The sequence below is a fragment of the Chiloscyllium punctatum genome, chromosome 8, assembly GCF_047496795.1.
Source record: "Chiloscyllium punctatum isolate Juve2018m chromosome 8, sChiPun1.3, whole genome shotgun sequence".
Taxonomy (NCBI): Eukaryota; Metazoa; Chordata; class Chondrichthyes; order Orectolobiformes; family Hemiscylliidae; genus Chiloscyllium; species Chiloscyllium punctatum.
Genome location: NC_092746.1, coordinates 104,218,188 through 104,243,234, shown reverse-complemented (window position 1 = coordinate 104,243,234; position 25,047 = coordinate 104,218,188). Strand labels below are relative to the sequence as shown.

At 41.3% G+C, this 25,047-nt stretch overlaps 1 protein-coding gene across 3 annotated transcripts in view; it reads right to left on the bottom strand.

Moving 5' to 3' along the window:
- Nucleotides 1-25,047, bottom strand: part of vipr2 (vasoactive intestinal peptide receptor 2) — a 148,631-nt gene that overhangs the window by 74,102 nt on the left and 49,482 nt on the right. For all 3 annotated transcript variants that reach the window (XM_072576200.1, XM_072576199.1, XM_072576198.1), the window contains exon 5: nt 1,111-1,208. In XM_072576200.1, the coding sequence (XP_072432301.1) occupies nt 1,111-1,208 (98 nt within the window). The remainder of the gene's footprint in view (nt 1-1,110; nt 1,209-25,047) is intronic.

Sequence of the window (25,047 nt, the reverse complement as noted above, 5' to 3'; positions counted from 1 at the left end):
GAAACCACACGCAAGCCCCTCAGAAGCCTCCACTCAGGACACTGTAAAGACAGTAGTGGCCTCCACCTCCACCCTGCCTGAGCCTCTCTAATGGGGTGGGGCTCCAAGAATACTTAACAGCAATTATACGCCTCATACAATCCTGAACCACACTTCCACCACAGTCTAGCGTATCACTGAATCTTATACAACTATAGCATGGAAGGAGGCCTTTTGACCTATTGTACATGTGCTACTCAACAGGTAGCCATCCAGCCTAATCCCACTTCCTGGTTTTGAGTAGTTTGACATTGTCAGCTATATCTCTTCAGGTTTATATCCATGTACTCCTTGAGCATTATGAGGATTTTGAACACTACCTTGTATAATAGCCATACATTCCACATGCAAATGTGCATCTGGCACATATCTAAGCATTTATCTTTTGAGATGCTAGACATGGGAATGTGGGTTTTTCCTATTCAGTCTAATTATAGCTTCTCATTTCCTTACAGTTTTCTAATAAAATGAAAAAAAAAGCAACCTTTGTCTGAAGTCAGGACATTAAAGCCTTTGGCATTGAGTTGCCGATAGTCTTATGGTCGGCATCTCTTACCTGTTGACAATAAATGGCCAACTAATCTGACCTATACTTACAATGTTCTTGGAATCATTTAAAATTATTCAAAGTATGGATGCACCTTCCTACATGCTAGACCTAAAAAATGTTGAGACGCAGCAGGAATTTTTATATGAAGCAGTCGGGAGTGTTTCAGTGTAAATGTCAGTAAGCTGAAAAGGTCAATTGATTCACCAAGCAGGACTCCCATCAGCCATATATATCGGCCTCTATCCGTCTCCACCCAAGAACCATGAAAGACAATCACAGTGAATGTAAAGATCAAGTACAAAGAGAAATTGATGGAGAAACTCAGCAAGTCTGGCAGCATCTGGGGAGAAGAAGCAAAGTCAATGTTTTGAGTCCTTTTCCGCTTTCGAGGAAAAATCATATCAGACTCGAAATACCGACTTTGTTCCACTTCCCACAGATGCTGCCAGCACTTTCTGTTTATTGTTCAGATTTCTAGCGTCTGAGGTACTTCTGCTTTTATTTATATTATTGTTTCTCACCTAAAGAAGCAAAGCATCGCTGATCCAGTCGTGAGAGCAACTAAGGAGATACTGTGTCCCAGCGTATAAATAGCCTTCACCAGCACGAAAAAGGCAACCTTGGAGACAACATAACATAGCAGTTAGCCAAACAAAGTAGCATCAATTATTCTGCACAGACAACAAAAGTAATTCAGTAGAATTGAACACTAGATACTCTAGTCTTACCATGAGATTATGTGCAAAATGACCAGTTCCCACTGCTGCAACTGTCCGTTTGATCTCAGTGCAATATCATTACTAGGTTTACTTAGCCCTATTGTACATCAAAACATTGAATGTAAACCAACTTGTTTCTCTTGTGTCACTGAATCACTTCAAATCGTCTCCACACTATTCCCTCTATTGAAGCCAAGAATTTCCATTTTGCAGCCTAAGGGCCGGCAACTTAACGGGTGACTGCCAGTCACACAGCGTTAATATGCTCCAGGCAAACCCCACTGTATGATCACCATCAAGCTAGGAGATTAACTCTGTTTCAGTACAAAGTGCAGGAGGACAGGCCAGGAGCAAAGACTGAAAATAAGATGACAACCGTCTGTGTGGAGTTTGCACATTTTCCCCATGTCTGCTTCTGTTTCCTCCCACAGTCCAAAGATGTGCAAGTTAGGTGAATTGGCCATGCTAAATTGCCCGTAGTGTTAGGTGAAGGAGTAAATGTAGGAGTATGGGTCCGGGTGGGTTGCTTTTTGGAGGTAAAAACAATGACTGCAGATGCTGGAAACCAGATTCTGGATTAGTGGTGCTGGAAGAGCACAGCAGTTCAGGCAGCATCCAAGTAGCTTCGAAATCTTTTAGACGTTTCGGGCAAAAGCCCTTCATCAGGAATAAAGGCAGTGAGCCTGAAGCGTGGAGAGATAAGCTAGAGGAGGGTGGGGGTGGGGAGAAAGTAGCATAGAGTACAATGGGTGAGTGGGAGGGGATGAAGGTGATAGGTCAAGGAGGAGAGGGTGGAGTGGATAGGTGGAAAAGAAGATAGGCAGGTAGGACAAGTCCGGACAAGTCAAGGGGACAGTTACTGAGCTGGAAATTTAGAACTAGGGTGAGGTGGGGGAAGGGGAAATGAGGAAACTGTTGAAGTCCACATTGATGCCCTGGGGTTGAAGTGTTCCGAGGCGGAAGATGAGGCGTTCTTCCTCCAGGCGTCTGGTGGTGAGGGAGCGGCGGTGAAGGAGGCCCAGGACCTCCATGTCCTCGGCGGAGGGTTGTTGTGGACTTGTTGGGCCGAAGGGCCTGTTTCCACACTATAAGTAATCTAATCTAATCTAATCCAGTGAAGCTACAACACATGACAGAGCTAATTTATCCCACAATCAACTGATTGGACCTAAACTCTGCAGTTCTGCCACATCCAGCCGTGAATGATTGTTGACAACTAACAGGAAGAGGAGGAGGCTGTAGAACATTCCCATACTCAACAATGGAGGAATGCAAAGTTGCGGAATTTGTATTTATCTTTAGCCAGCAGAGTGGATGATCTATCTCAGCCTCCTCCTGAATTCCCAACATCACAGATCCAGTCTTCAGTCATTGCAATTCACTCCATATCAAGACATTCACAGACTAAAAGCAGCTTTTCAAAAGAAGACTACTGACCTAATATGGCTGCTGTGCTCAACTGTCAAGCCTAGGCAACGCAGACCAAATATAAAAAACTAACTGGATCAGAATTACCATTTTAATTAAGAATTACTGAAGCTTCAAGAAATATGCATCACTTCTTTTACTCACATTTGCATTGTAAATTCACATATTGAGAGATGAAAGAATGTCTACAACTAGCCCATTTGGAATGACACAGATATCAAAATCTGCTCAGAAACTGAATGTCAACACCTGCCTTAGAGCAATAACAGAGAGAAAGCAACATGGACTGATAACACCAAGTGTACTGAAAGCTCTTCTCTCTCTCTCTCTCTCTCTCGCTTGCTCTCTTTCTTTTATTCAATTTTAAAAAGAAGTGAGGGTGGGTGGCTATACCGTTGGGAAGGCAGAGGCAATTACAGTTTAAAATTCTAGTGCCCTTCAGTTTTGAGAGTGAAATCTGACTCTGAACAGTGTAACTGATCTCTCATTTCCTCAGAACTGGCAAGGTTTACAGCTAACCTTGTTTCCTAAGTTGATGGTGATGTTACTTTTTTCGATAGCACTGGTTTCTTGCCACTTCTGAGGCAACAGGAGAACAGTTAAACTGCTGGGAGTCAGATTTCACTCTCAAAACTGAAGGACATTAAAATTTTAAACTGTAATTGCCTTTACCTTCCTGTCTGTATAGCCACCCACCCTCACTTCTTTTTAAAACTTTCTTAACTGTTACAAGTGATGTCACTTTTGTTATTGTTTTGGGTTTAATAAATGATGAAACTCCATTCCATTTCATTCAAGAAAACCTTGTGTTTAACTTATATACACATTATCAATTTTGGAAGTTGGACCTCAATATAGTGGTAGATGAATATTGATAACTTTTGCGAAGGGTTCCCTTTATAGAAAAGGTCACGCAGTCCTACCAGAATGGTAATCTTATTCAATATGTGTTAAGACAGCAAATGACTGAAATCAAGTCATTGGGAATTGCCAAATTGTTAATGGAAAAAGATGTTTATATTGCGTGGTTTTATGACACGTAAAGATATATGGCCATGCACTTTGTATTCAGCTCATAAGAATGCTTTGTTTTCAGGTCAGTTCAGAAAACATTAAGTGATAGTCAGAAGCATGTACTGTTACGACACGGGGGTAAACTCTCCCGCTTAATGTAAACCAGCAACACAGAAGAGATTTATCCCGTGCAGTAATCTGTGAAAATTCAAGGACAACTTTAAGAAATAAAGTTGTTAATTTTTACTTTAAGTATAACAGAGAATATTGAACTAACAACTATTTACAACTCTTTCCTCTAACCTGTCGTTTACCTTCCCCTTCTACCATATTTGTCCAATAAAACCCCCAAGATTTACAAAACAAAAAACTTCTTATCTCAAAACCAGGCAGTTTTCAGTTTTCTCTGTATTCCTGTCTTCTTTTCTTCTTCTTGGGGATTCTGCTTCACAGGTTACTGATTGATGAAGGTACCTTTTGAGAGAGCTGTTTTTTAGGCAGTCTACATGCTGGTAGATTGGCAGTTCTCCCCTCAACTGTTCAATTTTCCCCTGTCTTATACTCCCAAAGCATTAGATTGTGTCATTGGTGTTTAACATTGTCAATTCAAACTGGACTGGAGTTTGGTATTTTTCGGGGTACAATTTAAACCGATTGGCTTAATTTGAATCTGTTTTGTCTCCATGCAACCAGCTGGAGCACATGTTATATTGTATCATATTGAGAACACTTGGTGCTGTCACTATTATCCTTTAACTCTCTAAAAGGTACAGTACACCCACATCTTCATAACACCTCTCCCATTAAGAAAAATTAAACCATCATAATGAAAAGATGGCTTCATTTCTTTTTCTATTTTTAAGCACATTAGCGTAACATGCAGATAACTTTAATATAAGTTCACCTTAACTTCTTCCCATATACTTGTATATATATAAAACATTAAATATATACAAATCTCATCTAAACTCTATCTGTTAAATCTGCGATAACACATCTGCGATTACATTCTTATGACCCACAACATGTAGGATTTGTAAATTAAACGTCTGCAGCATAAGACTCCAAAGAAATAGTCTCATATTCTTGTCTTTCAAGCATTCTCAGAGTGTAAGTGGATTGTGATCCGTTTGCACAACCATCTCCGACACATTGTTCGTGACATACACATTAAAATGTTGTAAGGCCAATACCAAACTCAAATTCTTTTTCAATTCTGGAGTATTTCCTCTAGTGAATGTTGATCTTTTTTGCAAAGTAACCAACTGGCAGTTCAATCTCATTCGCATCTTCCGTTAGGAGTATAGCTCCAACTCCTACGTCACTAGCATCAATGGTGACTTTAAAAGTTTTGAAAAGTTGGTGTAGCTAAAATTGCTTTGGTGGTTAGTATTGCTTTCAAATGGTCGAATGCCTCCTGGTATTGTTCTGTCCACCGAAACTTTGATGTTCTTCTTCAGCAAATTGGTTAACGGTGCTACTATATTGCTGTAGTTTGGAACAAATTTCCGATAGAATCTGCTGAGTCCGAAGAATCAAAGCACCTCTTTCTTCAAGATTGGTCGTGGAAATTTCTCGATGGCCTTCTTCTTTGCATTCCATGGGGTCAACCTTCTGGAACTGATGTTATGTCCCAAGAATGTCACCTCTGCAAGAGTTTTATTTAAGTTTATCACCAGTTTTGCTTCTCATAGTCATTCAAAGTGCTCTACCCACTGTACCATGTGATCTTTACAGGACATACTAAAGATCACTCCATCATCCAAATAGACTGTGCAGTTTGTTAACCCAGCTACAACTCTGTTCATGAATCTTTGGAATATTGCAAGTGCATCCTTCATTCCAAAGGGCAACACTTTAAACTGATATAGCCCACTTGGGGTTACAAACACATAAATCATTTCGCCGTCTCTGATAAAGGTAACCACAACTTGATGTTTAACTGGCTTGTCCAACTTTCTCGATATAGTCCTCCAATCTAGGAATTGGATATGAGTCCGATTTTGTAATGGCATTGACCTTCCGATAATCCATGAAGAATCATTGAGTCCTGTATGGTTTGGGAATTAAGACAATCGGCGAACTCCACTCGCTCTGGCTTGGTTCGACGATGTCCTGGTTAAGCATGGCCTCCTCCACCTCCACATAGACCTGTCTGGCTTTGAAAGGATTAAGGCGATAGGACTGTTGTTTTATCACAGTAGCATTCCCAACATCTACTTCATGTACAATAGCATTACTCCTCTCTAACTGATTCATACATATGTTCGTATACTACAGTGACAAATCTTTCAATTGCATTCTATGCTCCTGAGACAGATCATTTACGAACCAACCCACTCCTCAAGGACTTCTTCATCTTTAATCTATTTTGAGGGACATCAAAATCCATATCATCTGGATTTGATTATTCACTCTGCAGGGCAGTAAGTAACACCTGTTTCTCCAGTTCTTTCTCTCTAGTATAATATGGTTTCAACATGCTCACATGATATACCCAATACCTTTTGATACCTTTTTCTTCTATCTGGCTTCTTTACTAGATAGTTTCTCAACTTTTTCTCAATTTGATCGGGACTACTAAACCTGGCTTTGAAGGATCTCCTGTCACTGGTAACAATACTAACATATTATCCTCTCGGGGCTTTTATCTGCCACCTGCTTCATTCTATACTGTGCCCTTTTTAGATGCTGTTTAGCTAACTCACCTACTCTATTTAATCTCTCCCTCATCTCCAATACAGAATCCAAGTGTGAGATCTCCAACTTTGGTCCTGTCAATTTTTCTTTCATTAATTTCAAAGGGTCTCTCACTTCATGACCGAATATTAACTTGGAGGGAGTGAACTGCGTAGATTTGTTTGGGGCATCTCTAAGGGCAAACAATACAAATGGGATACCTTTATCCCAATCATTTGGCTAATCCTGACTGTATACTCTCGACATGGTCTTCAAAGTCTGATGCCACCTTGCTAAACCTCCCTGGGATTCAGGATGACATGCACTGGATTTAAAGTGCTGTATATCTAACCTATCCATAACCTCCTTAAACAATCCAGCAGTAAAATTTGACCCTTGGTCCGACTGAATCTGTCTGGGTAGCCCATACTGTGTGAAGAAAGCTACTAACTCCTCTATTACCTTATTTTGCCTTGAAACTCTGTTATAGAGTTGCCTCCGGAAATCTGGTAGACACATCCATTATGATTAACAAGTACTGGTTCCCACTTTTAGTTCTCGGGAGGGGACCTACACAATCAATTATAACCTGCATGAAAGGTTCTTCAATTGCGGGAGTTGGCAACAAAAGTACTGGTTTTATTATCGCCTGTGGGTTACCTGCCATTAGGCACGCATGACAAGTCCAGCAAATGTTAACCACATCCTTGTGCCTTCCAGGCCAATAAAAATGTTTTTGAACCTTAGCCTGAGTCTTTTGTACCCCTAGGTGACCTCCTACTGGTATTCATGTACTACACAACACCTCCTGTCTGTATGCTCTCGGTAACACAATCTGCTGCACTTTGGCCCATTTCTCCTCTGTTGTCTTGTCTTGCTGTTGCAAGTCCCTTAGCCTTTCAGGACTAAACACTTCTGTCTGACCCTCTGCCTGTTCAGGGTTTTACTGCACCATTACGTCAAACAGGGTGTCTGCTAATTAAACCTCAACTCCTTCATCTTTCTCTTTACTTTTTGCTTTGTGCTGTGACATATGATAGTGGGATCTGGTTGCCACACTGGGAAAATACCAGGATATTTCTGTTTTAACTCCTCAGTTTCTTGGTCTTCCTCAGGGCTTCTCCACAACAAGGGGTGTCACTCTCACCTTGAATCCTGTCAAATCATTCCCAAGAACAAACTGAATTCCTGGAACTGACACTCTGTCAATCACTTCCACTCTAACATCCTCGGTCTTTTGTTGGCACTCCAACCGGCTCTTACATAGGGGAACGCTAAATTTCTGTCCATCCATCCCATAAATTATCACAGTGTCGGGTAACAGATCAGAAAGAGAGCATTTTCACTCATCTTTACTATCAGCGACTGGTTAGATCCTGCATCTCTCAAAAGTATAACTTCTTGTCCTTCTCTCCCTGGTCTTTCTGAGTAAACTTTACCCACAGAGGCGAATTCTTTGTAGAGATCAGGCACTAACTCCATAGCCAGCCCCTGCCTAGACTGTGCTCTCTCCTGCAGCTCCTCGGCTCTTCTTTGGGTCTCCTTTACTACCTTCAGTAATGCCACTGGCTTAGCTTCTTTTACCACATCTTTTCCCACAGCGGCTTTCTTTAACGACCAGCACCGTGACTTTACCTGTCCCAATTTACCACAGTGGAAACACCTTTTCCCAGTGCCCTCCTGAAATCATCGGCACTGTAATTTTCTCCCACTCCATTACAGTCAAAACTCCGAAGGCCTTTCGCCTCCTGTCCACCCTCTTGGGATTCTTTTTTTTCCTGTGGTAGATTCTTACCAGTGCTCTCTACTCTTCGTTTAGTAAAGTAGGATCACCCCTTCTCCCAACTTCTGTCCCTCACGGGATGAAATTCTGGGTGGAAGCTTGTCTTATGCATCAAAATATATTCATCGGCTAATTCTGCTACCCTTCTCACTTACTGAACTTTCTGATTCTCCACGTAAATTCTTACCATCTCTGGAAGCGAGTTTTCAAACTTCTCCAGCAGAATAATCTCTCTTAGAGCCTCAAATGTCTTATCTATTTTCAAATCATGCACCCATGTATCAAAATGACTACTTTTAATTCTTTCGAACCCAACATAAGTCTGTCCTGGTTCCTTCTTTGAGTTACCGAACCACCGTCTATATGCTTCTGGTACCAATTCATAAGCACTTAAAATAGCCTGTTTAACCTCTTCATAATCTCTTGACACCTCACCTGACAGTGCAGCAAATACCTCACTAGCTCTGCCAACTCGTTTAGTCTGAACTAACATTACCCATAAATCCTTGGACCACTCCATCTGCCAAGCCAATTTTTCAAATGAAATAAAGAAGGCTTGAATATCTTTCTCATTTAATGTCCATCCTATTAACTTGACTTTGCTGATTAATTCACAACTTCTCAAGTTCAAATTCTCTCTCTTTTTGCTCAGCTAAGAACTTTCTCTCTTTTTCCTCTCTCTCTTTCTCTCTCCCTTTCTTCTCTCTCTCTTTGCTCAGCCAAGAACCTTCTCTGTCTCTCTTTTTCCCCTCTCTTTCTCTCCTCTCTCTTTCTCTTTCTCGCTTCCTCTCTCTCTCTTTGTTTATCTTCTAAATCCATTTTCCTCAGTTGTAATTTAACTTTTTCTACCTCTACTGCATTTTTCTGTTTCCCTGATACACCTAAGCGTTTGAATAATTCCCTTACAATTTCTGCTTTACTTTTGTCCTTGGTTAAACCCAAATCTAACTTATTTACTAATTCTAAAAGTATGGCCTTTTTCTTTCCTTCTAAATTTCCTTGGCAAATTTGAGAATCATCTTCAAATCCCAGAACCTCTTTAGCAATTTGAAGAGCCATTTCTCTCACTTTTAATTTAATCAACCACAAGTCACTGAAATTAAACAAATTGCCACACCTATTGTATATAGGTTTGCTCACTGAGCTGAAAGGTTCATCTCCAGACATTTCATTACCTTACTAGGTAACATCTTCAGTGGACCCCATGCAAAGCAATACTGAAAATTCCTGCTTTCTATTTATATGTTTGGGTTTCTTTGGGTTGGTGATGTCACGTCCTGTGGTGATTTTATTTCCTGTGGTGAAGTCACTTCCTGTTCCTTTTCTCAGGGGGTGGTAGATGGGGTCTAACTCGATGTGTTTGTTGGTAGAGTTTCGGTTGGAATGCCATGCTTCTAAGAATTCTCGTGCATGTCTTTGTTTGGCTTGTTCTAGGATGGATGTATTGTCCCAGTCGAAGTGGTGTCCTTCCTCATCCGTATGTGAGGATACGAGTGAGAGAGGGTCATATCCTTTTGTGGATAGTTGGTGTTCATGTATCCTGGTGGCTAGTTTTCTGCCTGTTTGTCCAATGTAGTGTTTGTTACAGTCCTTGTCACACCTATGTTTTATTGAAAGATCTAGGACACTAACCTGTAAGTGTTTAAATCTGCTGGGATTTTTCGTACCCCCAAATCTATTAAATCTGTCTAAAACAGTTCAAATCACAGACCCGAGCCCCCAAACAGTTATGACATGGGGTAAACTTTCCTGCTTAATGCAAACCAGCAACACAGAAAAGATTTATCCCGTGCAGTAATCTGTGAAAATTCGAGAGGCCAAGAACAATTTAAAGTAAAAATAAACAACTCTATTTCTTAAAGTATAACAGAGAATGATTAACTAACAACTATTTACAACTCTTTCCTCGAACCTATCTTTTATCTTCCCTTTCTACCACACTAGTCCAATAAAACCACCGATTAAGATTCACAGAACAAAACTTTTTATCTCAAAACCAGAACTTTCTGTTTTCTCTGTATTCTTGTCTTCTTTTCTTCTTGGGGATTCTGTTTCACAGGTTACTGATCGATAAGGGACTTTTGAGAGAGGTATTTTTTCAGGAAGTCTTTACATGCTAGTGGCTTGGCAGTTCTCCTCCCAACTGTTCAATTTTCCCCAGTCTTATAACCCCAAAACATCAGATTGTGTCATTGGCTTTTAAGATTGGCAATATACTAAATTCAAACTGGACTTGAGTTTGGTATTTTTCGGGTTATAATTTAAACTGATTGGCCTAATTTAAATCTGTTTTGTTGTTTCCAGGCAACCAGCTACCCTAACTACCCCAGTAACAGGAGTATAGGTTATATTGTATCTTATTGAGAACACTTGGTGCTATCACTGCTAGTTTTTAACTCTCTTAAAGATAAAGTACACCCACGTCTTCATAACAGTATTGTTTCTCTCCTTGAAAGGAACTTTTCAAGGTAGTTCAGGGAATCAGTCATCCCCGCAAAAGAGGTTAATTTGTGCATATTCCCAAACCAGAAGAGTTTGCTTAAGAAACTAGAGGATATTAATAGTGTTTATGAATAGTGAGAAAGCTTGTCAAATGATACAGTAGGATACAGATCATTTGGAAAGTTCGGTGGAAAAGTGGCAAATGGAGTTTAACCTAAATATTGCGTGCAATTCTGGTCTCCTTCCTATCGGAAAGATGTTGTGAAACTTGAAAGGGTTCAGAAAAGATATACAAGGATGTTGCCAGGGTTGGAAGATTTGAGCTATAGGGAGAGGCTGAACAGGCTGGGGCTGTTTTCCCTGGAGCGTCAGAGGCTGAGGGGTGACCTTATAGAGGTTTACAAAATTATGAGGGGCATGGGTAGGATGAATAGACAAAGTTTTTTTCCCTGGTGTTGGGGAGTCCAGAACTAGAGGGCATAGGTTTAGGGTGAGAGGGGAAAGATATAAAAGAGAGCTAAGGGGCAACTTTTTCACACAGAGGGTGGTATGTGTATGAAATGAGCTGCAAGAGAAAGTGGTGGAGGCTGATACAATTGCAACATTTAAAAGGCATTTGGACGGGTATATGAATAGGAAGGGTTTGGAGGGATATGGGCCGGGTGCTGGCAGGTGGGACTAGATTGGGTTGGGATATCTGGTCAGCATGGACGGTTGGACCGAAGGGTCTGTTTCCATGCTGTACATCTCTATGACTCTATGGACAAGTGTGAGGTGGTGCATTTTGGGAGGTCAAATATAAAAGGAAAGTATTCAATAAGTGGCAGTATTCATAGGAGCATTGGGGTCCAAGCCCACATCTTCCTGAAAGCAGCAACACAGGTGGATAAAGTGTTAAAGAAGGCAATCGGCATGCTTGCCTTCATTGGTCGAGTACTGAGTAAAGACACTGGAACTGTGTGTTTCTGTGATTTTAGAGATTTTTCTTACACTCTCTGCATTTAGATAGCTTACTTGTTTATTTACTTCTTCTGTTCTATTGTTAGAGAAAATCTGTATCCTTGTGTGAATATGTCACACAGATGAACTACAGTATTAACTAACTCAGATCAAGCCAGGTATTCTGCTCGAATCTGAATCATGGAGGAGCCCAAAGTTTGGAATCAGCTCTCCTTTACTTTGTTGAAAAGTGTGGTGGTGGAAAAGCACAGCAGGTCAGGCAGCATCCGAACAGCAGGAGAGTTGACGTTTCAGGCATAAGCCCTTCATCAGGAATGTGTCCTGATGAAGAGATTACGGCCGAAATGTCGACTCTCCTGCTCCTTGGTTGCTGCCTGACCTGCAGTGCTTTTCTACCACCACACTTTTTGACTGTGATCTAGAACAAAGAACAAAGAAAATTTACAGCCCAGGAACAGGCCCTTTGGCCCTCCAAGCCTGAGCCGATCCAAATGTACTGTCTAAACCTGTCGGTCAATTCAGCATCTGTATCTCTCTACTCCCCACCTACTCATGCATTTATCCAGACGCATCTTAAATGAATCTACTGTGCCTGCCTCTCCCACCTCTGCTGGCAACGTGTTCCAAACGCTAACCACCCTCTCTGTGAAGTACTTACTGCGTGTATCCCCCTTAAACTTTCCACCTCTCACCTTGAAAGCGTGACCTCTCATTATTGAACCCTTCACCCTAGGAAAAAGCTTGTCTCTATCCACCCTGTCTATACCCTTCATGATTTTGTAAACCTCAGTCAGGACCCCCCTCAATCTTCCTTTTTCTAGTGAAAATAAACCTAACCTACTCAACCTCTCTTCATAGCTAGTACCTTCCATACCAGGCAACATCCTTGTAATCCTTCTCTGCACCCTCTCCAAAGCATCCAGAACCTTTTGGTAATGTGGCGACCAGAACTGTACACAGTATTCTAAATGCGGCCGAACCAATGTCTTATACAATTTTAACATGACCTGCCCTCACTTATACTCAATACCCCATCCAATGAAGGCAAGCATACTATATGCCTTCTTGACCACACCAGTGCAGCAACATTCAGGGTACAATGGACCTGCACTCCCAGATCTCCCCGCTCTGTTTTGATCTATTTAATTAAGTTTTAATGAACCTGGGATCGGTGTGTTAAAAAAGTATTTGTTGTGATCAAGCGAGTTAATAGAAGAGAGCCAAATACTTTACCTCACCTAATTGTAACACCACATGAGGTCAGAAATGGGGGTGCTCATTACCGATTGCACAATGATCAGCATCAATTGTAGCAGAACCGACACTGAGGCAGTCCAAGTCCACATACAGCAAAATCTGGTCAATGTTCAGGCTCTGACGAATAAGTGGCAAATAGTATTTATGCCACACAAGTAACAACTCCATTTTAAAAAGACCAACCTGTTGACATTCAATGGTATTACCATAGTTGAATCTCCCACTATCAACATCTTAGGTGTTACCACTGACCAGAAACCTAACTGGACCAGACCTATTGATAATTACAGATGTGAAAAAAGCAGGTTAGAGGATAGAAATTCTGCAGTAACTTATTTCCTGACTCTACCAATCTTGCCCACTGTCTACAAGGCATGACAACAATATACTGGAATAGTCTCTGTTTGTCTGGATGGGTGGATTTGTAAACTTAAAGGAAAAGGCCAAGTATAAAACAGCAATGCCTAAGTAGCAGAGGAAGAACATAAGAACACAGGAATAGGGGCAGGAGTAGGCCATCAGGCCCACTGAACCTGCTCTGCCATTCAATAAGACCATGGCTGATCTATTCATGGACTCAGCTCCACTTACCGGCCAGCTCACCAAAACCCATAATTTCTTTACTGTTCAAAAATCTATCTATCTTTACCTTAAAAACATTCAGTGAGGTAGCCTGAACTATTTCACTGGGCAGGGAATTCCACAGATTCACAACTCTGTTGCTGAAGAAGTTCCCCCTCAACTCAGTCCTAAATCTGCTCCCCCTTATTGTGAGGCTACGCCCCCTAGGTCAAGTTTCACCCACCATTGGAAATAACCTCCAACTTTTCTATTCTCTTCATGATTTTTTATGTTTTCATACGATTCCCTCTCATTCTTCTAAACTCCAATGAGTATAGTCCCGGTTTGATACACCGAACACAAAGAAAATCATCTGACTTATGAAAGAAATACCATAAGAAACTCTGTTAACAGTGTTTGATTAGATTAGATTAGATTAGATTAGATTAGATTACTTACAGTATGGAAACAGGCCCTTCGGCCCAACAAGTCCACACCGCCCCGCTGAAGCGCAACCCACCCATACCCCTACATCTACCCCTTACCTAACACTACGGGCAATTTAGCATGGCCAATTCACCTAACCTGCACATCTTTGGACTGTGGGAGGAAACCGGAGCACCCGGAGGAAACCCACGCAGACACGGGGAGAACGTGCAAACTCCACACAGTCAGTCGCCTGAGGTGGGAATTGAACCCGGGTCTCTGGCGCTGTGAGGCAGCAGTGCTTTTTCTTCATTTACAGATTCGGTTATCATTGGTCAGGCCAGTATTTATTGTCCATCAATAATTTGCCCAGAGAGCCATTAAGAGCCAACCACATTGCTATGGTTCTGGAGTCACATGTAGACCAGTTTCCTTCCCTAAAGGCATTGGTGAATCAGAGGGGCCTTCCCTGACCCCCAACAATCAACAACGATTTCATGATCACCACTAGACCTTTACTTTCAGATTTTTATTGAATTCAAATTCCACCACCTGCCATGGTGTTCTGAGGACTCTAGTCAGAACATGACCTGATTTGCTGAATTAATGATATTGACATGAGGTTATCACCCCCTGTGGAATTGACATTAGCCTTAATTAACTACTAAGTGGAAGATGTACAACATGCAAATTACTGATTTCATTCATATTCTATAGGAATCAAATTAATCTTCTTGCATCTTTATTATTGGAGCAATTCATTTAGAAAAGAAAGATAATAGCCCTTGTGATGAACTTGTTCACTTCTAGGACATCATGACAATGCTTTATGCCTAATATTTTGGTAAACGAACTATCCCCAAAGGTGAACAAAGTTAGAGGATGTTCATGTGTAAACACGACAATGCTGGGGGCAGCTCACGGTCTGACAGACCATTCAGCTTTGTCCTGAACAGCTAGAATATACCATGATAGAGACAGTCACACCAGAAAACCATGCAACCCTCTGGAAGAGTCAAAACAAACAGATAACACTACAGAATCATTGAGGACGTAAAATCTACAAAGTTTCTCACGAGGCCCTTTCTGTCGTCCAAACTAGTTAAGAAGTCACTTGGACCCTAACCTTTTGCATATCTTCAACAGCTAGGCTTTCTAATCAATCTGCTCAGAGATGTAACTACACATCTCCAAAGCAATTGGGAATTGAAACCAGACGTTCTGGCTCAGGGACACGGACACTACCACTGCACCACAACAGCCGTCAAAGCAATATGATCCTCAACCCCTGAATTTGGCTTTGGACAGTGACTATTGAATTGGCATTTACTGTACACCTGCAGATGTGTTTGATAAGGTTAATTGCTCTCTGAGAGAAGGAAAGCTGCATGTGATCCAACCTACTTTTGTTCTTATGAAATGTGCCCAGCTGCTGATGTATACAATTGGAATGATTTGTTGATGTAAACATGATTTAATTCCATACAGACTATGCCTTAAAACCTTGCTACCTATTTTCTTGTTTTACAAGTCTGCCTTACAATTCTGTTGCAGTTCTCAGGAACATCTCGAAACACTTCACTTTCTATACAGTTACAGACCAAACAAAGCCTATTCTCTTGCTGTCTAAAACACTCCCTCCCCAGTTTCCCTAACGACAGCACAAAATTCTGAATGATCTGTGAGAAGAACAGGACCACAGCAGAGGCAGGCCATTCAGCCCTGGAGCGTGCCCCACCATTCAAATCAATCATGGCTGCTTTGTGTCTTCATGCACCTGCTCTGATTCCATAATCTTTAATACTATTGCCTAACTAATATCTCAACAACTCCAGTTCTGAGATTTTCAATTGTCTCTGCTTCAACAATTCGGGAAAATATCGTTCGTGTGAACAAGACTTTCTGAACATTGAATGGCTCAGCTCTAATCTTAACATTGTGCTTTCTCCATTGGACTCTGCCTGACAATCCCTAGAAATGACCTAAACGTTATGTCCAGTTGAATAATACTTCTCCCCAATGTTTCTCTCTCCCAATCCAAATACCTTGCGTTCAGATTGAGATTAGCTGCACTTATTGTTTCAATTTATTATTGTCACATGTACCAACATAGTGAAAAGTACTGTTTTCCTGTTATAAGTACATATTATCCCCTTCCTGCCTTTTACTGGAAGTACAGAGAGTTTTTTTTATTCATTGACGGGAAGTGTGCTTCACCAAGCCCATGAGACCATAAGACATAGGAGCAGAAATTAAGCGATTCAGCCCATCAATTGTGCTCCGCCATTCAATCATGGCAGCATTTTTCAACACCATTCTCCCGTTTTGTCCCCTGACTGGCATATATTGTCATTCAGTCAATTGCCCTTGAGAAGGTGGTGGTGAGCTGCTTTTTTTCAATCACCTCAGTGTAGGTACACCCATATGTGGTGAGGAAGAGAATTCCATGAGTTTGACCCTGTGGCAGTAAAAGAGCAGTGATATAATTCCAAGACAGTTCCAAGTTTGTGGTCTGAAGTTACACTGAGGTTGAAGGCTGGCACAAGTCTATAAGACATGGGTAATTCTGATGAGCTCAGAAACCACCGAACAGACTCCCTATGTAAAGTATTTAACAAAACCAGGCAGATTTTGCAAAGCACTGACTATTTAATAGTTCTGATATAGGGTGTTACTTTGTTGCTCAAGTAACTTTGTTGACATACTTTAACAACTGAAGCAAATGATTCAAACTAAAACATTTGACATGCTGGTTGCATTCCTGTGCATGATTCTATAATTACCCCATATTAAAATTGTTTCCTATTTCTTTCATTCCTGCTTGCAGTATGCAATGTGGTAAAATATCTAAACAGTAAACTGCCAGTTACTAAACTACAAATCAGGTTTAGATTTATCAACAATTTTCAACCTTTTCATCTGAGATTATTTTGGTTCTTGCTCACGCTAAGTGTGAGTCATTGAGGACACGTGGAAAGAGTCTATTCTTGCCCCTAGATCTAGGTATGGTTTTGTTTGCTAGCCTGACAGACAAACAAGCTTTACGATCGTTCATCTTTTGATGAATGATTGCTCTTGTGAAATTTTACCAAACATTGCTCATTAAGTAGTGGCTTCCTGTTCCTGGGATCAAGTCCAACAAATCACAAAGTTTCCATTCAGCATCTCAGCCAGAGGATTTTGTCAATGTCAACTTTATTTGTTACTGATGATGGTTTTGAAACTTTTCACATTGATAGCACAGTGCACAAAATCTGTAATTAATGAAAGATCACCATTTTATTTCTTTATTCCTTTTATTATATAGAACATAGCATATATTCTATGTTCCTTTTTTTTATTGGACTATTGGTTAAAAAAGGAAGAGACTGCTTTAAATGAAGGAAACTGTAGAAAGAGATGGCTGCAGTTTTGGAAATCATGCGAGTGGACCACGTTGTGAGTTGTATAGATTGGTTGCCTTCTCCTGGAACAGTGAGAATGAGGCAGACAGGACAGAGCTGAAGTCTTTGAACTAGAAGACATTAATGTTACAACAACATTTTTATTGGCTTGTGACCCAGTGATCTTTGCTTGTGTGGGGCTAATACAGGAGAAACATCTCGCCTGCAAACAGAAAGCATCAAAAATCTCTCTCTCTCTCTCTCACACTCTGTCTCTCTCTCCAGTGTGAAGGTTCCAGAAAGTCACAGGTAACAGCTGGCTGGCTCCCACTCATTTTCTCTGCTAATCTTCTGTTGAAGGACAAATCAGAGATGTTGAAAGGATGAATTCTCAACCACTGAGTGAAAAAGTGAACATTGATGTGCCAAATAAATGATTTGGATGTGAACATAGAAGGTATAGTTAGTAAGTTTGCAAAGGGCCCCAAAATTGGAGGTGTAGTGGACAGTGAAGAAGGTTATCTCAGAGTATAATGGGATCTTGATTAGATGGGCCAATGGACTGAGGAGTGTCAGATGGAGTTTAATTTAGATAAATGTGAGGTATTGCAATTTGGAAAGGCAAAGCAGGACAGGACTTATACGCTTAATGGTAAGGTCCTGAGGAGTGTTGCTGAACAAAGAGACCTTGGAGTGCAGGTTCATTGCTCCTTGAAAGTGGAGTCACAGGCAGATAGTATAGTGAAGTAAGTGTTTAGTATGCTTTCCTTTATTGATCAGTGCATTGAGTAAAGGAGTTGGGAGGTCATATTGTGGCTGGACAGGACATTGGTTAGTCCACTTTTGGAATACTGTGTTCAATTCTGGTCTCTCTGCTATCAGAAAGATGTTGTGAAATTTGAAAGGATTCAGAAAAGATTTACAAGGATGTTGCCAGAGTTGGAGGGTTAGAACAGTAGGGAGTGGCTGAATATGCTGGAGCTGTTTACTGTGGATTGTCAGAGGCTGATGGGTGACCTTATCGAGGGTTATAAAATCATGAGGAGCATGGACATGGTAAATAGACAAGGTCTTTTTCCCAGGGTAGGGGTGTCCAAAACTACAGGGCATAGGTTTAAGATGAGAGAGAAACGATTTGTGGTGAAGGCTGGTACAATTACAACATTTAAGAGGCATGGGGGGGGTATATATATCTTTAGGAAGAATAGGAAGGGTTTAAAGGGATATGGGCCAAATGCTGGCAAATAGGTCTAGATTAATTTAGGATATCTGGTCAGCATGGATGAGTTGGATCGAAGAGTCTATTTCTGTGCCATACATCTCTATGATCCTAAATAACCTTGTGTCAACATCAAAGATTGAAAGGAACTGGAAGTAAATAGGTCATTGAATCCTATGGTCCAGACTGGTGCTATTGAACTGTGTTCCCTGACCTTAGTTTTTCCCTTTTCTATCCCAAATGTCCAAGCCTTGTCTCTCTGTGCATGTCCATCTGCTTATGAAGGAGGAGTTTAGGAAAGGGTAGAGTTATGGAGATACAAGTTTGCAATTTATATTTCCTTTTTGTCATTGTTTAAGTCAAATTGTTCACAATGGGTAGTTATTTCTTTGTTAAGTACAGAAAGCCAGTGAATACTTGTTTTGAATCTGAGTTTGGCAATTAGGTAAATTGGGGATTTTGGTAACTTGACTGAATATCTTCATACTTGTGATGACTCTGGCAATAATGGGACATGATTTTTAATATACTACTGCAGTGGGGTTATGACAATGTGTGTATGGGTGACATTCCTTTCTTCATTACTTTAATAAAGATATTTAATGTTTACTTTGAACAGGTTATTTCCTTTTTAAGATCGTGGACTAAGAAAATGCACATTGTACTAATTGCCTGTGCACTACCATTGTCTGGTGGTATTTCAGTCTTTATCGTTCCAATGCCATTTGGTTACATTAACATTGTACAAATACTTACTCATATTGGGTTGTCTAAGAGTTGACCGAACTGGAGTTAATAATCCACACCAATAATGGTCATAGCAAAACTGCACACTCATTAGGCATACCAGCTGCAATATGCAGTGTGATTTAAATAAGTTAATATTTATTTTAGAGTTTGGATTTTGAACTAGTGGCATGTGGGTTTTGGTCCATGTACATGAGGGATTTAGTAATTAACTTGTCAGTCTTTCCTGAAATGAGATTATTAAATCAGTGTGTGTTTCAGGGCAGCTTGTGGAGTCATAATACGAATTTGTTTGCATTGTGAGAGTTTTATGATTGATGAGAGTCAACATTGAATTGCATTTGTTTGCCTTTGGTTTCAGAGAATCAGGAATTCATTTTGTATTTTTGATTAGGGCAAAAGATCTGCTTGAGATTACATATGAGAATAATTTCTTGTGAAAAAGGAAGTTAATTCAGAATAATTCAGAAGCAGTATACGGGTTTTAGTTTGAAAATTCTAGACCAGAAGTGGTTTGGTTAGAAGCCTGAATGGGTTTTTTTTAATCTAAGAAAGTTTAAGCACAATTGTATGAGTAATCAAGGAAAAGCCCACAAAGCCATGAATTAAAATAAGCCATTGAGTCAAATCTATAAATGTGATAGAAAAGACCACTCTCTGCTGTTTAAATACTGTGAAGTGATGGCATTAGGAATAGGCTTGATTTTATTTGACTGCATATTTTGAAATATTTCCAATTCGTATTCAATATAAGTTGTTTGATTTGTTCCATTCTATCTTCATTTCTTTTGTGTAGGGGTCACACTTTCAAGATTGTCAGGAAGAGAGCTAGGAGTGAGATGAGTAGAAACATTTTTCCTCAAGGGCTATTAGGATTTGGAATGACCTGTCTGGGAGAGTGGTGGAAGTGGATTTCATACAAGGTTAGAAAAGAGAGCTGGATGTATATTCAAAGGTGATGAATTTAGAGAACAATAGAGAAAGGGCAGAAAATGAGCCTAGCTGGTTAGATCTTTCGGGAGCTGGTTGAATAACCTCCTTCTGCACTGTATAAGTTTATGATCTCATGATTCTATGTAATAAACATCTGTTGTGTTGCTAAGATCACTAATTGCCTGTGTTTCAGTGAAAGACCACTTTGTCAAATAAAAAAAAAGTTATCAGGTGGAATCTTACCTGGCTGAGAGTGGCATGGGCTGTGGCATGATGAAGGTAGAATCAGACACTGTCGTTTGTCATTTATATAAATGATATGGATGAGAATATTGGAAACATTGTTACTAAGTTTGTGGATGACACCAAAGTTGGTGGTATAGTCAACAGTGAAGAAGTTTATCTCACGACTACATCGGGATCTTGATCAATAGGGCCAATGGGATGAGGAGTGGCCAATGGATTTTAATTTGGATAAATGTAAGGTGACGCATTTTGGTAAAACAAACAAGGACAGGATTTACACAGTTAATGGTAGGGCCCGGGATAGTGTTGTCAAACAGAGAAATCTAGGAGTTCAGTTACATAGTTCATTGAAAGTTGCTTCACATCTAGACAGAGTGATAAAGAAGGTGGTTGAAATGCTTGTCTTTATTGCTCAGATAGGAGTTGGGATGTCATCTTGTAATTCTACATGACATTGATGAGGTCACTTTTCGAGTACGGTGTACAGTTCTGGTCACCCTGTTAGAGGATGTCTATTATTAAATTGGAGAAGGCACAGAAAAGATTTATAAGGATGTTAGCAGAACTAGAGTGTTTGAGTTATAGGGAGCTGTTGGATAATATGAGACTCTTTTCACTGGAGTTTAGGAGGTTGAGGGTGACTTATAAAGGTTTATAAAATCATGATAAAATCAGATGAAAAGCAAAGGTCTTTTCCCTAGGGTTGGAAAGTTCAAAGCTAAAAGGCATAATTTTAAGGTAAGAAGAGAAAGACATAAAAGGGACCCAAAGGGCAACTTTTTCACATAGAGTGTGGTTCATGTGTGGAACGAACTGCCAGAGGATGTGGTAGAAGCAAGTACAGTTACAACATTTAAAAGACATTTGGACAGGTACGTGAATAGGAGAAGTTTAGAGGGATATGGGCCAAATGGGACTAGTTTGGGAAACTTGGTCAGCAAAGACGAGTTGGACTGAAGGGCCTGTTTCTGTGCTGTATGACTCAATGAATCAAGTCAGCTTTCAGACTGGGATCTGAGTTGGAAATTAGTAACATTATTTGGGAGCATAACAGTGGACAGTAACAGATGATTATGAGTGAATTACAGGGCAAAAGTTTGATAAAGTGGGGCCGAAATGATAACAGTCAGAAAGGCAAGAATGGAGTGCTCCTGGCTTTAAAATCGATGTGATTGCAAGCATCATTCTGTCCACTTTCTGTGAGAAGAAATTCATTTCTGCCTGCATTCCACGACATTACATTGCCTTCAAGTGTTCAAAAACAGCCTTCTGGATGTTCTTTGAACACTATGAATTTAAAATGTTTAGAGCTTTTGCCCTAAATTTGTGATTTGAGTCCGTAATGTGCAACCATTTATTGTGGTGGTAGTTGATTGAAAGGGGTGATTCATGGTTTTCAGATAAGATTTTGTAAATATTAACACTTTACTCCAACTAGGAATGTGCCAGTGAAATCATTTCAGCTGAGAAGATGCAGCTTTCGTGTTGAGAGTGATGCATGTATCGTTTGACCTGAGCTTAATCTCTGACAGATAAATTGGACTCTCCAGTAGTAAAAAAGATGCTAGCTGAAGTAATTAATTGTGTTTTACAGTAAAGAACACAAATATTTATACAATACTACCACAGATACAATCTCTTTGTTTACAGCTCACCAGAAGAAGCTTAGATAACCTCAGTTTTTCCATTGCAGGTTCACATGCAAATACTGACATTTAGCTTAACGTAGACACATTGGATTTAGGCCATATGGTCCTGTTAGATTAGATTACAGTGTGGAAACTGGCCCTTCGGCCCAACAAGTCCACACCGACCCACCGAAGCGCAACCCACCCATACCCCTACATTTTACCCCTTACCTTACACTACGGGCAATTTAGCATGGCCAATTCACCTAACCTGCACATCTTTGGACTGTGGGAGGAAACTGGAGCACCCGGAGGAAACCCACGCAGACACAGGGAGAATGTGCAAACTCCACACAGTCAATCGCCTGAGGCGGGAATTGAACCCGGGTCTCAGGTGCTGTGAGGCAGCAGTGCTAACCACTGTGCTACCGTGCTGCCCATATTCTGCCCCTCATTGATACATGACTGATCTGAGTGTAGTCTGAACTGCACCATCCCCTCCTCCACCACCCTCAAATCCCGTCTCTCCTTAGTCTACCAAAAATTCATCAAAATTGTCTTGAATTAATTCAATGACACAGCTTCAGCTATTTTCTGGTCAAGAGAGTTCCACAGGCTAACAATCATCTGACAGAAAACAATTTCTCCTGATCACTACAGAAATTGCTGGGAAAACCCAGCAGTTCTGGCAGCATCTGAGAAGAGAAAGCAGAGTTAACATTTCAGGTCTAGTTACCATTCTTCAGAACTAGACATCAATCACTGAAATTGAAATGTTAACTCTGCTTTCTCTCCACACATGCTGCCAGACTTGTTGAGTTTCTCCCGCAATTTCTGATTTTGTTTCAGATTTTCAGCGTCAGCTTTATTTTAATATCTTGCTAACTGTCTTAAAAACCTTTTATTCTTTAAAGTATCCCCTAGTTCTAGTCTCTCCTCCAAGAGGAAATGTCCTCCTGGTATCCTTCCAGATGAACTGAATAACTTAAATTACACTGAATTTTGAACAGCACTGACCGTCCAAGAGTGCCCACTCCCTCAGCACTGACCCTCCGACAGTGCGGCATCCCACCCTCCGACAGTGCAGCGTTCCCTCAGCACTGACCCTCTGACAGTGTGGCACCTAACTCTCCGACAGTGCAGCGTTCCCTCAGCACTGATCCTCTGACAGTGCGGCACCTCACCCTCCGATAGTGCAGCGTTCCCTCAGCACTGACCGTCCGACAGTGTGGCACTCCATCAGCATTGACCCTCCGACAGTGCAACTCTCTCTCAGTGCTGGTGTTCTGACAGTGCAGTGCTCCCTCAGCGCTGACCTTCCCACAGTGGCGTTCCCTCAGTGCTGACCTTCCCATAGTGTGGCACCTGACCCTCTGACAGTGTGGCGTTCCCTCAGCGCTGACCCTCTGACATTGCGGCGCTCCCTCAGTGCTGTCTCATTTGAGTACCACTCTCAACAGTGTAGTGGTTGGTGAGCCCAGCGCGGGTGAAAGTGTGCCAAGCGTGGGATAGAGCAAGCCCTCATGAGGAAAGCCCAGTGTGGAGTGTCTGTAGGCCCGTTGCTTAAGAAAGGACTGTAATGTTTAACTTTTAACTTTATTTCTTTATATTTCTATTTTATATTAAGTAGTAATGAACTTTTCAACTTATTTCTTTATTTTTCTATTTTTGTATCAAGGTAACTTTGTCCTAAGATGGCACCGGGAATGGTGACTTTATACGTTTCACTGTACGTCAGTAACTGAGTACACAGAACAATAAAACCTAACTCTAACTCATTAAGAGCTGATCATTTTTATATCATAAGGGACCCATTGCAACCTTTTGCTTTTATACCGCCTTTGAGCCTGACCGATAATTTATCTTTATTGTGTAGAGTGTGAAATGGATTTTGATAGTTGAACCGTAATTAAGGGTTGAATCTTCTTTTTGGCTAAGCCCAATTTGCATTGAGTTTTTTGGAAGCCTGGAGACCTAGCGAGTTTTCTTACCATTTCTTTACCAAACTCACTGCATTAATTACACCCCCCACGCCATGGTTTCTCTCACATCTGAAATCCGCCCCATCTTACTGGAGACCCTTCCCAAACAACTCATTACTGAGCAGATATCCACCAAAAGACCAGCATCCCCCTGTGCTAATGCCACCTTTAAAAGTTATCAAAGCATCTGGATGAGCACTGGCATTCTGAAGCTGCCCTGCTCACTTGAGGGTGTTTGCACAAGATGTTGGGGGAGGGGTACCACATTTCTCTTGACAGGGACCAGGAGGTGCTGGTTGAGGGGAGATGGTGCAGTAGAGATGCCCTCTTCCCGCAGGACTGTCAAAGTCAGGCTGTGGCACCAGACCATGCCAGCTTAGTCTGAGGTCACCACCTGGGTCAGTGCTAACCCCAGGGTGCAGAGGAAAGGCCAGCTATCCAGGAAGATCAATGATTCTCTCTGCTCTGCTAACATAAATGCCACAGACGTCTCCCTGCCACTTTGCACTCAATCTCTCAATGCCACCACGCACACCTCCCACCTCGGCTCTTGCCCCACTACTCCCATGACTAACTCACCCACTCTTGCCCTCTGAGACCGTGAACCCTGCATGCCCTCTACTCTGCCTCCTTAGATCTTCTTGGCCCTACAACCACCAGCACTAACGTGAGCCCACTCATTCCCTTTCCCTTGTTTCTGGGCATGGCAACCCCCTACCAGGGCAGAGAGAATCTGTATGGGCGAAGGATGCCCAACATCCATGACCTCACTCCTGATGAGCAAAAAATCCCGGTTCTTGCAGGAGAAGACCGGGATCTCTCTTGCCTTGTGGGGATGCCAAGCCATTCATGTGCTGTCAAATGAGTGTATATATCTTCCCCAATGCAGGTGCTCCTTTCCTCACAAGGGGACTGGAGACCCCCCTTCTTGATCATACCCCAAATGGATTGGTTCCCTCTGTGCACAAAGCTGGAGCTGTCAGGGCTGTCCAGCAATGGACAACACACAGAGAGGACCAATGCTCTGGGATGGCCAGGGAGTAAGCAGCCT